Source organism: Mus caroli, chromosome 12 (assembly GCF_900094665.2).
Source record: "Mus caroli chromosome 12, CAROLI_EIJ_v1.1, whole genome shotgun sequence".
NCBI classification, from domain to species: domain Eukaryota; kingdom Metazoa; phylum Chordata; class Mammalia; order Rodentia; family Muridae; genus Mus; species Mus caroli.
The window spans coordinates 36,939,566-36,952,730 of record NC_034581.1 but is presented as its reverse complement, the minus strand read 5'-3'; the positions used below and the strand labels follow the sequence as shown (position 1 = coordinate 36,952,730).

Sequence of the window (13,165 nt, the reverse complement as noted above, 5' to 3'; positions counted from 1 at the left end):
TTTTGAGACAGGGTTTCTCTGGCTGTCCTGGAACTCACTCTGTAGACCAGGCTGGCCTCAAACTCAGAAATCCGCCTGTCTCTGCCTCCCGGAGTGCTGGGATTAAAGGCATGCGCCACCTCCCCCGGCGAGAACAGCTCTCTAAAGCCCAGTACCAGAGGAATCATTTCTCGGTACTATTTATTTGGTAGTAAGCCTCATCACATGTTTTTGGGTTGGTTCACCTTAAGTACTCTCTTCTCCTTCTCAGGGCCCCCATTCTCTCAGATCAATAATTCAAATTTTATTTGTTTAGATTTGAGCCTCATATTTACATATAGTAGCATTATTTCTCTTTCTTCAAACTTTGTTTCTCCGTTTCTTACCACATTTACACCTTCTGCCCTAACCCTATACTGGATTAAAACCAGGGCCTTGAATACACCAGGTAAATGTGGTCACTGTCCCCACTGCTGCCCTTGACCACTTGTCCATGCTTGTAGCAGAAGAATGGGTGACACAGTTGACTATACCAAGAATTAAAAAAGAAAAATACCAATTATTTAAAAAGTCTTGACATTTGTTTTTTTCTAGTAACACAGTAGTCCATCAAGAAAATGTACTAGAACATCTTCAGTGGGAAAGTGAATTGGAATTGTAAATCAACAAATCAAACAACCAATCCAAAAATATTCTAATGATGAAGTTTTTAAGGGACATTAACCTTAACCATGCTTTGTTCAAAAAAACAAAAAACAAAACAAAAACAAAAACAAAACCTACCCCTTTAGTGTAAACAAAATCACAATATTGATGAAAATGTTGACCTAAGACATATAAGCTATTGCAAGCCTAATATTGTACTCCCCCACCCACTCCTGACCCCTCTCTTTTCAAACAAAGTCTCACCATGTAGTTCTGGCTAGCCTCAAATTCATAGAGATGCATCTGCCTCTGCCTCTGCCTGCTGACTGCTGGGATTGAAGGACTGTGCCAGCATGCCCAGCTGTACTACTTACTGGTTTTTATTTTCTATTCTGAGTTTCTACAAAAGTTTGGAAGAAGATTACAAAATGTTAAAATGTATGTTCTATAAATAAAGACGCTACAAATACCTGAGCTAAGAATAGATGTGCTAATCATGTAACAAGATTTTCACACACGAGTTAAAGGGCATATTACAACCCAGAAATAGTTACAAATGAATCCGCAAACTGAATTACTGGGATAGGAAAGGAAGAATATAGTTGGACTATCTATAATAATCCTCATTTCTTTTATTTTCTTAAAGAGAAGTTTCATAAATTACAATCACTAAACTCTAATGGTTCCTCTTTTTCATAAAAGTCAGCATTTAAAGATATGAATATGCTAAGAAAAGGCTCCAAACTGTTTCATTTGCCTTTTTGTTTAAAAATAAATAAGTCCAATAGTGAGGCTGGAATTAGGCTCTCTATCTGAACTCAGCCATGATATTAAAAAATTCATACCTATTTTAAAATATTCGTGCCGGGCGTGGTGGCGCACACCTTTAATCCCAGCACTCGGGAGGCAGAGGCAGGCGGATTTCTGAGTTCGAGGCCAGCCTGGTCTACAAAGTGAGTGCCAGGACAGCCAGGGCTACACAGAGAAACCCTGTCTCGAAAAACCAAAAAAAAAAAAAATAATAAAATAAAATATTCCTAGTAGAACCAAGGTCTGGTAGCGGCATAGAAAAGGACTGGCAGGATAATCATTATGTGTAATTTTAATAATTTGGTAAAAAAATAATGAGGGATTAAACTTAATATCACAAATTGTTTTAGAAGATGAGACCCCCAGCTCAGCAGGTTGCCCTGAGAACAGAGCAGGGAAGTAAACACATAAAGTAGTCACTGGCAGCTTTCCCTTCTCTTTCTATTCATTATCATAACAATGCCCAGATCTCAGGTTTTGCATCTCTTAAGCACTACTGATTTTCTCTAAGTTATATTTCCTTTTCTTTCAAATTGAATACCCAACCCCTTTTAAATTTTGGTAACTTGTGCAAAAAAATCCATGGAACTCATATTCTTCCCAAACTATTGCTCTTCTAAGGCATTATGCTAGGGTCACATTCGGAAGCACGGAGAAGGTTCTTACACTGTTAGAGAAAAAAATGAAAAGGCACTGAAGAGTGCTGTTTAGTGAGGCTTTGGAAAGCACCTTAAGAGCCTTGCCCTCAAAGCCAGGGTGAACTATAAACTCCCTTAGGGGTTTGACAAACACTTCCAACTTCCTGCTGTTTGATCTGGCACTAGGAGACCATGAGACAAGCTTCAGCTACATATCTTATAATTGGCAATATAGCTTCTAATTTTATTTTATCATTCATAAAATGGATACTTATCAAATGGTCACTAGTCATTGAGCATAGGATATCTTAAAATGTAACATATATATATATACATGTATATTAGGCAGTTCAAACAACTGAAGATCCCACTCTAGGAAAAATATGCTCATTTATACAACTTCCAGTGTAGCCTTTCTTATGTATTTCATTGGAATTTCCTTCCTTTTAATTGTAACTGTTAGAATGTAAACCAGATAAATTACAAAGACAGTGATTTAAAAAGAATATGGCTATAGAAGCTAGTTATAAGAAAGTAACATCCTATCTTTAAAAGAGAAGACAGAAAGCTGAAAAATGGAGAAGCAATTTTCTGTGGAGTTGACACTACTACCATGTGCAAAGCCCCCAAAGGAAAGGATCCTGCTGGCTCCTGATCTCTGTCTCTATGAGACCCCTGTTCTACTAGGAATATTTTTGAATTGTGTGTAAGTTTTATACTATTGTGATTGAGTTCAAATGAAGATCTTAATTCCAGGCCAACTCCGTTGGCACCTGGTGGAGAGTAAAAGAGCTCTTTGGAGGCCTCTTTCATAGAAATACTAATGCTAGCCAATGAGACCACCTTCCTCTCAATACCCCACAGGCTCCACATCCTGTTGCCACTATACTGGGTACAGTACTCTCAGAGACCAGCAGAAGAGGATGGATCCCTTGGAACTTGCTCAGAGCAAGAGAGAATTTTCAGGGGTATAGATAGCTAACAATCCATAAGATCTAGATTAGATCCTATTAAGTGTTTGTTCTGAAGTAACTGGAGACCAATCTACTGAAATATTTCCAACAACCCAGGTGATAAGATGTTGGGTATCCTTTAATATTGTCATTTTGAACAGCCACAAATTTATGTCACTAATACTGACACTACTCAAATATGGTCAGAACTGTATAACATAGCAGTTCTGATATGTCAGAGCAATAGCATGGTAGATGAATGTCCCAGTAAGAGTGAACACAAGTAGGCAAAAGCAAAGCTCCCTTCTACCTTCTTTTATCTGTGCTGCTGAAGGGGAGGCACCAATTAGGGCAGGTCTCACTGAGTCAAATAATCAGATTAAGAAAATTCCCCCCAGCTTGCACAAGCCGTTTGCCTTTTGGTTTGTTCTAAATCCAGTAAAGTTGACCATTAAAGTTCATCACCATCATGTTTCCTGGAATCTGGAAAGAGGCTAGCCCTACCTGCTATGCTCTCCTAACATGCAGAACTGAGAAGCACAAGCGGCCTCTGCTGATTGTAACTGCTGGCGCAAAGATCTCCTAGTTTTCAATTGGGGAAATGCTTTGATGTTTTTATTCCAAGGAAGTGATTAGCCAATGGCTACAAATTATAGAGAAAACAGGACAGGTCCAACACATAAATTAATGCATGTCAAATGAAGACACAATAGAGGCATTCGGAATTGTTTGCTTTCACAGTCTTAACCAAAGTAAATTTACTGGCTAAAGACGAGAGCTGGAGGATCTATACTAACCGGAGGATGACACCATAAGAATACTTTAACGTTGTCTTTTGACTAATTGTTATTTTCCATTTTAAAATTCCATTCTTGATTCTGATTCAGGATAGCAATGTTTTCATCACACACACACACACACACACACACACACACACACACAGAGCTTAGTGCCATGAGATTTGGAACTTTGCCATGGTTTTCTCTGCCTGTTCATTTCTCATTAATCTGCTGTAAAAATGTTATGCTTGCCTACTTTCTCAGCACTTCTCATGAGGGTTTCCCCATCTGAACACATGAAGTAAGTCTGAAATACTTTCTTTTCCTAATCTTTTAGTTACCAAAGGATCGGTCACGAAGTTAGGATGGGTGAAGAACAGCTACATTTCCAATACTACAGTAGTATACATGACTGTTCAGCTCTTCAACATTTTGTGTACCTTACAAATAGCAGATCTTAGTGACCATGAGTAAGTTAGAGAAATAGTAACTACTGTATATAATAATGCTAAACTCTAATCACTACTTCCATTAGATTAAAACTTAAACTCAGAGGTTTTTTTAAATCAATTCTACACATATTCTTTAAAATATCTTAGAGTACAATTTTTTGCCTGCATGTCTGTATATGTACCACATGCATTCCTGGTGCCCACTGAGGCCAGAAGAGGGCACTAGATCCTTTGGAATTGGATGTACAGCAGTGGTGAGCTACCATGAGTGTACCAGGAAGTGAACCTGGGACAGTAGTGAGTGTTCTTAACCAGTGAACCATCTCTCCAGCCTCTTCAGTCTTACATTTTGAACTATATAATGGAAAACTGAAAAAAAAAAAAAAAAAAGGGAACCTGAAAGGATATGGCCACATGTGACAAAGCCTTGGTTTTCTTGTATTACAAAGGACATTGAGAATACGGTTGTGAAACATTTAATAGGTTCTATATGTCAGAAATCTTATTACGCCAATGTTGAGTTCCTGATCTTGCTATTATACACTGGATATCATAGCTGGGGGTGTAAAAATAGAGTAAGCAGCTTGCTCTCAAATAGTTAACAAAAAGTAATGCAAATATGCATATAGGATTCACTGTATAGATCTATATGTCTGTATGTTTACCCTGACATACATTTGTACACATATGCACACAAGTCAGGAGCAAAGAGGCCAATATTAAGAATCTCAGCTACCCAGGACTATTGAATCATGCCATCGTGTGCACATGCCAACATACTTGCATTTGGGAAATACAGATAAAGTGAATGAAATGAAATATCATCCTATGGGAAATGAGTAAGTCATTGCATGACTCACTACTTTGTAATTGAACAGAATTAACTATGAAATAAAGTTCAAAAGGATTAAACAGATAGGGTGGTTTAATAATTAGGAAGTTCAAAAAAATAAACAAAAAAGTAACACACTATCTTTTTAGCCAATAGGTGGTGCCATAAAGTACTATTTTAATCTTAGTGTTCTGAGAAAGCAATTTATAAATTCAGCACTCAACAGCCAGGGGCACCGATAAAAGTCCTTGGGTACTATATCACTTGCAGGATGGTGAATCAACTGACTACACTGGTGTGCAGAGATACAACTGTCAACAGAAAACCGCAGTCTAACACTACAGAAGTCTCTGCAACAGCATCTAAGGAATACTATTACAGCTGGCATAGAGCCATGCCACTCTCCCTGATAGAAAGGGTAGGCTCCTTATGTAACAATTCCTGTGAAATCTCACAGGGTTACAATGTAGTTGGAAGGGTAGAATTGTGCATGCTCATCTCACAAAGGCAAAAAAAAAAAAAAAAAGATTCAAGAAATTTATCTGATTAACAAATATGAGTTCTTTTTTATATGTGTGCAAACCACACATGATACACAAATGATAGGTAAACACTGTAAATTTTCTGTTACTATATGCTGAAATACGCTGTGAGTTTTTACTCTATTTGTGTGTGAGTGTGTGCATGCGCACACTTGTGCGTGCAGAGATGTGACCGAATGTGGAGGTCACAGGACCACCAGAAAGAGTTGCATCTTTCCCTCTACCATGTGAGCATTAAGACTCAAACTCAGATCATCAGGCTTGGCAGCAAGTCCTTTACTCACTGAGCTATCTCACCAGCCCTGCCAGTGACTTTCATAGACTTAAGTCTTACCTACAAATTTGCCTAAATACATAACATGGGCTCAGTCTAATTCCACATTCCTGGACTTCAACTGCCATCTATTAGAAGTGACATTTATAATAATCATTTTTGTTCAGCAAGCTAAAATCTGGCTTATTTTTAATGAATATTTTTAGAATTTCAAATATTTTTAAATATTTGGTCATTATATTAATACATTTAAGAATTCTCATCTAACAGAACTATTAAAAATTCAAATTACTTAATCTAATTATAAAGTTTATATTAATTCAATTTTTTTAACCATTTAACTCACTCCTTTCTCCCAGTTTCTAAGTGTAATAGATAAGGTGGCTAATATTCCTTTCAACAAAGTCGTAGGTTAGAGGGAAATGTGAGTTACCTAGATGAACCCATTTACCCATCACACAGACAAGATGACATCACTGAGACTGAGAAGCACATCAGTGGGGCAGAAAGGCCTACAATTGGCTGGGAGAATTGTCTCAAGAGCAAGTTTAAAGGTCTTTCTCTTCCTCCCCTTTCCCCCCAGTACCAATGGCCAAGGAATAGAATGGGGTGACAACAGGGGAAAGCAGCCCTTTTATAGAACGGACTCCATTTCTCTTCCTGACTCAACACTTTCTGGTACTCTGTTTTCACTTTTTAAAAATCACATATACCAGTACAGCTTATCTCTCCAGCCCCTCATGTCTGCTCTTTGCCCTTGCTATAGTGTGTCACAGTGTGTCATACTGTATACCCTTCTGTCCATACATCTTTACTTGCCAATTAATGAGTCATTGGTCTGGTTTGAGATCTCTGGCTTCTGTGACATCATCAATATTGGTTTCTTATCAGGACTCCTCCTGGTTACTCTCTTGTGGCCTCATATAAGTCAGTAGAGTGCCACCTATTCAATAATGAAGTTGACTGGACCGAAAACACCTAGCTGGGCTTGTCATTTCTTCTCCTCAAGGAGGCAACATAGAACAAAGTAAGAAGAATGAAGACTCACCAAGAAGGAAGGGAAGTACTTTGCTGGAAAGTATGAAGGTCTTTGTTTTAAAAAGACCGCTCTGAGCCTTTACTCTGGGAAATTACTGTGCAGTGCTGAGGCCTGGAGCTAGCATGTCTCCAGTTTGAAAGAGCTAGAAAGTATCAGGTATTGGTCAGAGGAGTCCACATCAAACAGATGTTGGCTGTGTAAGAGTTGAGTGGGACTCAGACTTGAAGGAGGTGCATGGGAGGGTGGGTGTCCTAAGGAAGAGTCAGCAGAGCGTTATAGCAGAAAACAGGTACAACCAGCATGTGCCGAGCGGCCAAGGAACTCAAATATCCCAGGTACACAATAAAATGAGATGCCCCTCACCACAGCGAACAGCCTTTATATGAGGTACCATGTTACAACGGAGGCTTTCGTGCTCCAGACAGGTAGTAGCAACTGTGGTTTGGGTTTTTGTTCTTACTGTCATTTTGTTTATTTGTCCATTTGTTTATAGTACAATGGTTATCAGTAGAAAAGGGAAGACCCAACACTAAGGTAGCTCATGTCTCATTTTTGGGTCGAGTTTCACTTAAGGATCCAGGAAGACGATGTGATCAGGTTAGCCAGTAGTATTGATAAAGGACATAAAATATGTGGAGCACTGCCCCAGTGTGCAGCCCCTCCTTATGGAATTAGCAGATGTAGCCACAAGGACAACAATAATTAAATTAAGAGTAATCAGAAAGAGATGTTAACAAATCTGCAGAGAAAAGTTGGAAGAAGCAAAATGTAGAAGAGGTTGGGTTGTTTCTCAAAGATCCAACATATCAGTAAGACAATTAGAATTATTATAAAGAACAAATAAACAAAAACCCTAACCTTTTCAAGGAATTAAATAAGGATCTATGATTTTAAAAATGGACCCAGGAAACTGTGAGGAAATGTAATGCATAGTGGACAATGGCTTCAAAGGGACTGACTATAAGACATATATTCTATGACACATTGCTATTCATGATAATTGCAATCTCTGAATAAGCACACATACATCTTCTCTGTGAATACATCACGGCGGTCAGCATCACTCTCCTGTGCAGTCTGCTTCCTTGTGTGAACTGTATGTTTGTTACCCAGTATATAATTACATTATTGTCCACAGCCATAGAATGATGCATGTTTTTACTGCACTTTAATGTCAGGTTTCCACTAACCATTGGAAAACCCGACAGTGTTTATAATTTAGTTTTTGGCTTACAGTAAAAACCTGAAGGCCTCAAAATATGGTAGCACAGAACAAATCCAGATCCTCTGCTGTTTCAAATGAGAGTGGAAAGAATTTTTTTTATAGAGAGAATTATATTTGCAAGCCTATCACCATTTAGGGAAGTGCTGAAAAATATTTACTGTTTTTACGTGGCAAACAGGAACAAAAAGCCACAGTGGGGTGACCATTGTTTTCTAACACGGATGAATGGAGGGTGGGAATATAAGAAGTGTAGGGAGAGCCACCAAGCCGAACACACCCACCTGCATTGGAGCCAGTCAAATTATAGCGCGCATTCAGCTTCTTGATGATGTTCTCGTGGATCTGGTACCACTCGCTCTCTGTATTACACCTATGAAAACACAACCATTCGGTTAGGCTCTAACACACAAGTTCAAGGCCCAGGTGTGATAGCACACCTCTCTCAGATATAAACAGGAGAACATATTGTTCTCCGTGGAGTCCCCAGTGCCTGGCCATGAGGCTTACTTAGTGCGGGCAGGAATGTTCAACTCTACCTTAATCCACCAAGTGGAAGGTGTTGAAGACTAAGAATGAGATACCGAGATTCAAACTTACACTATTAAATGAGTTATGTCTGAGGGGCAAGTTGATCATTTTCTCTGTACCTTGCTTTCCTCATCTGTTAAAATTGCATAATTAGCATATTAAATATTGAATAAACATGGGCTTATGTAACATCTGGCATTTAGTAAGTGCTCAATAAATAAAGGTTCTTAATAGAAAATTTTTGCTCTCTGTTATATGAGTAGGTCTGGCTAAAGTAAAATGTAACCAATTAAGCATACTTAAATTGATGCTAACACAGCTTATACTAGTGAAAGCCTGCCAGCATTTATCAGGAGGCAATTTTCCAAGTCTCAGAGAAATGGTATTATTCTATTGTTTTCTCCTCTGACCTACCTCTACCTCTTTACTTTTTGTTGTTTGATTGATTTTTTTTTTTTTTTTTTTTGGGGGGGGGGGGGGGAGTTCGAGACAGGGTTTCTCTGTGTATCCTTGGCTGTCCTGGAACTCACTTTGTAGACCAGGCTGGCCTTGAACTCAGAAATCCGCCTGCCTCTGCCTCCCAAGTGCTGGGATTAAAGGCGTGCGTCACCACGCCCGGCCTAGGCAAGTGTTTTATCACTATTGCTATATAACTCCAGTCTTTGCTTTTAGTTTTTGTTACTTACTAGCTCATGGTATCTTTGCATGGTGGACTATCAGGGTTATCAGGGACTTAATAAGGGATGTTTGTTATCTGAGTACCAATGAACACTTTGAACATAGCAAAGCCTAAAAACTATCAGTTGCATAGGATGGATGGAAGAATGAGTAGATGGAGGGATCGTGGATGGGGTTCTCACAGACTAGTAACTATTAGTGTTACTAGTAACTAGTAACAGTAGGAGGAACTCCTAATAGCTCATAGAGATTTGTGTCTACGGGTCTGCTTTACTGCTACAACGACTCTAATGAGACAGCAGAGAACTTCCCTATCTAGATGTGCTTGGAAATCTGCTGTTGTCTTTTTACGCTCCTTCCTGAGGGTCTTTCTTGGATATGGAGACTCCATGTATTATCAACCCAGCCCCAATGTCCCACAGCACCGGTCCTCCTCTTAATGAGCAAGTCTGAGGCATACATTTCACCAGTATTACCTTACATATGTACATATCACCATGGGTCTTCTAGGTTAAATATGATGGGGGTTATTGTCAGGACAGCTAACAGTGGGATACCAGACTGAGCCTTGGCTCTCAGAAGACTGTAAAAAATCTACATAGAAAACCATTCCACCCAGAGGTCAAATTCCATTTAGTACTTTTCAATGTCCTTCCCTCTGCCCAGTGAGGAAGAAGGGAAGATAACTGGTTTAGTTGCTGTTAGACTCTAGAATTTATGTTTTGACCTAAAACAACCTCCAAGTAAAATCAATGCTCCTGAAACAGGTAACTGAAATATCAGCATTTGTTACTTCTTTTCTTTCTCTTTTCTCTCTGCCCCCCTCCCCCTTATTTTTTTTTTTTTTGAGTCCTAAATGGAGGTAAGCATTCAGTCACTACAAGAAGTAGAATTTCTTCCAAATGATTTCCAACTATCAATTTAAAAGCCTTACTACTTACTACTGTCAGAGATGGCTTCCACTGATTAATATTTTTCTCGTGGAACTGTTTCACAATTTGTGGAGCTGACAGAAAGAATAACCAATAACATAATTTCCTTTCTAAGATACAACAGGCAATAAAAGACCTACAAAAGAGCCACACAATTTTTGTTTAAAATGGACTTTTTCAAAGCTGGTTGCACAATCAGGGGTGCCACTGTCAGCCCCTCAGTCTCTCCAGTGGTGAGATAAATACAAAGCCGTTGCCATGCCTGGAAAGACTACACTAAGAAATGATAAGACTATGTTTGTGAAGAATTTTGGCTTTCTTTAGTAATGCTGTGCTCTGTCATGCTCACATTACTAGACTGTGGTGCCAAATAACATCCCTAAAAATAGAAGTAGAAGAGTTGAGAGCTCAGGTTCCAGAGTCAGACATATTTTGATCTCCTTCCTTGGTACCTGGCTGACACAGGTAAGTTACTTAATTCTCAGTCTCCTGTGCGAACTGACCTAAAAACCACCCGCTTCATGGGTCTGCTGTAAGGATGAAGTGACACAGAACATGTGATGTTCTGAATCCTTTGCACACAGTGTACAATCCAAGGACAGAGGGCTAATGGTCACTGTGATCTTAATTAAGTCACATTTTAGGACTATGAGTAGTATTTAGGAAAAATATTACAGTGGATTTCATCAAAACCATTAATAATGAGGGCCTCCATGAGAAAAAAGACTATCAAGTTCTATTACCCATTCGTTTTAAGATATTTTCAAGCTTAAAAGCAAGGCCATAGGTTTAACATTCTTAGAAAGGATAAAACCATCTCTGGTCCACAACCAGAGGCTACAGACAATCTAATTTGTTTCGGTGGAAAGTAGAACAATCCATGAACCCCTGCAGCTGTGGCCACAAAGCAATGTTATGACCAAACATTGGCAAAGAGCCAGTTGTACTATCCCCATGTTAAAAAAAATAAAACCCTACAAAAACAAGAAACACCTACTGCTATATGCTATAAGGAGCAACACAAGTTTGCTCATGGCACTGGCCCACAAAGTAGTCCATGAACCCAAAAGTGGATGCTCTAGTGGACCATGGCACTGTCTATCAGATCTTCTCTGCCACACCTGTGGGAGGAGTCAGGGTGGGTTGATGTAGACCCATGTTCACATCATCATCTTAGAAATCATTTGACTTAAAACTTGGACCAGACCACATGATCTTCTTAAGAGTATTTGCAGTTTATCTGTGCCCAACCCCAATACAACATTGAAATCTTAACCCCCAGGGATCTTGGAATGTGACCTTATTTCAAAAGAGGATCTTCATAGAGGTAATCAAGTTATAATGATGTCTTTGGGGTAAGCTTCAACCCAATATTATTGTATGCTAACAAAGAGAGAAAATAGACAGAAAGACCAACATGTATCCAGGGAAAGGGTCACATGAAGATGAAGGCAAGGGTCAAAGCAGTGAATGTATCAATGGGTATGGATGCCTGGAGACAGGCATAGAACAGATCTCCCCATAGTCTTTGCTCCTGAAGGAAGTAAACACGCCATACCATGACCTCAGACTTCAGTCCTCCAGAACTAACTGGGAAATAATAAACTCTGCTGTATAAGCCAAGTTATGTATATATGTCATTAAAGCAGTTTTAGTCAATTAGCTCAGTAATTACCTGTGCTTCACTCTCTTAGTTTTAAAAATAATAGAGTTGAGCCTTCTAAGAATAAACTAATTGTGTAAAAGTAAGGGTGTGCTGCTATTTGTTTATGAACTGGAGGAGATATCTATCTATGCAGACGATCGTCCTAAATCAATAAACTGCATTCACTAGGACCCTGATTCACAGTTTTCTGACTGAGAATTTATAAGGGTTTTGATGGATAACTCAAGACCACCTTTTCTCCTGTTGCTCAATTATGCATTTAAAGTCCATGCACCCAGGCAGGATTCTGAGGCACCCTCCGGCCATGCCAACCCCACCTCAGGCATGTTTCTTACATGTATACTTTCAGGACCAGGTCATCCTTCGTCTCTCCCGTGAGAAGGTCTGCAATGCTAAGGACTGCACAGCCAAAAGGTCGCCGGTACTGAACACTGCAGGCATTCTTTTTCTCTCCTGCTCCCATTCGACCTGTCCAGGTAATAAGCAAACATGACCCATGAATATGTGAGCAGATGCATCTTAGATACAGACACAGGTACAGACAAGCCACAGGCAATGAAACAAGGGCTAGGAAGAAAAAGACATTAGGGCTAGAAACTACTTCTCTTCTTGTCTAATCACCTAACTGTCCAACCCTGAGTGAGTGGCTTAAACTCCGAGCATGAACAGAACATGAGAACTCTGTACAAACATGAAGACTGGAGCAGATCTCATTTATGGGAAGCAGCTTCTTCTTCTGGTGCCTCATGAAAGCATCCCAGAAGATGGAAAACATTAAGAAAGGTCACGGTACCCATTTCATTTTCTGTCTTAATAAGTGCCTGTTCAAAAAAAAAAAAAAAACAATTCAAAATTTCGACTTTGGTTAGATGTCTCGGAACAGGACTGTGACCCTCGTACTTGGAGTGCTTAGACAAGCTTCCATCTTGGGCTGCCTAGCAAGATCCTGTCTCAAAATCCAAACACAAGGTTCACATCTGAAAACAATCAGTTGGAAACTCTGAACATAACAAGTACAAACGATCAAATGCATATACTCCTGCCTTGGGACACAACTCACAACTCAGTCCTCCTCTGATAGTTCTAGGGTAGTTCTGACAGTTACAAAGTTTTAAGTTCATTTAAAATTTTCAAGGACAAGTTGAAAATTCTTCTCTTCTCTTTCCTCTCCTCTCCTCTCCCCTCCCCCTCCC

At 39.3% G+C, this 13,165-nt stretch overlaps 1 protein-coding gene across 7 annotated transcripts in view; it reads right to left on the bottom strand.

Moving 5' to 3' along the window:
• Positions 1 to 13,165, bottom strand: part of Dock4 (dedicator of cytokinesis 4) — a 406,102-nt gene that overhangs the window by 160,537 nt on the left and 232,400 nt on the right. For all 7 annotated transcript variants that reach the window (XM_029484743.1, XM_029484748.1, XM_029484747.1 and 4 more), the window contains exons 11-12: positions 12,308 to 12,440; positions 8,450 to 8,538 (exon numbers count right to left, since the gene is read on the bottom strand). In XM_029484743.1, coding sequence (XP_029340603.1) covers positions 8,450 to 8,538; positions 12,308 to 12,440 — 222 coding nt within the window. The remainder of the gene's footprint in view (positions 1 to 8,449; positions 8,539 to 12,307; positions 12,441 to 13,165) is intronic.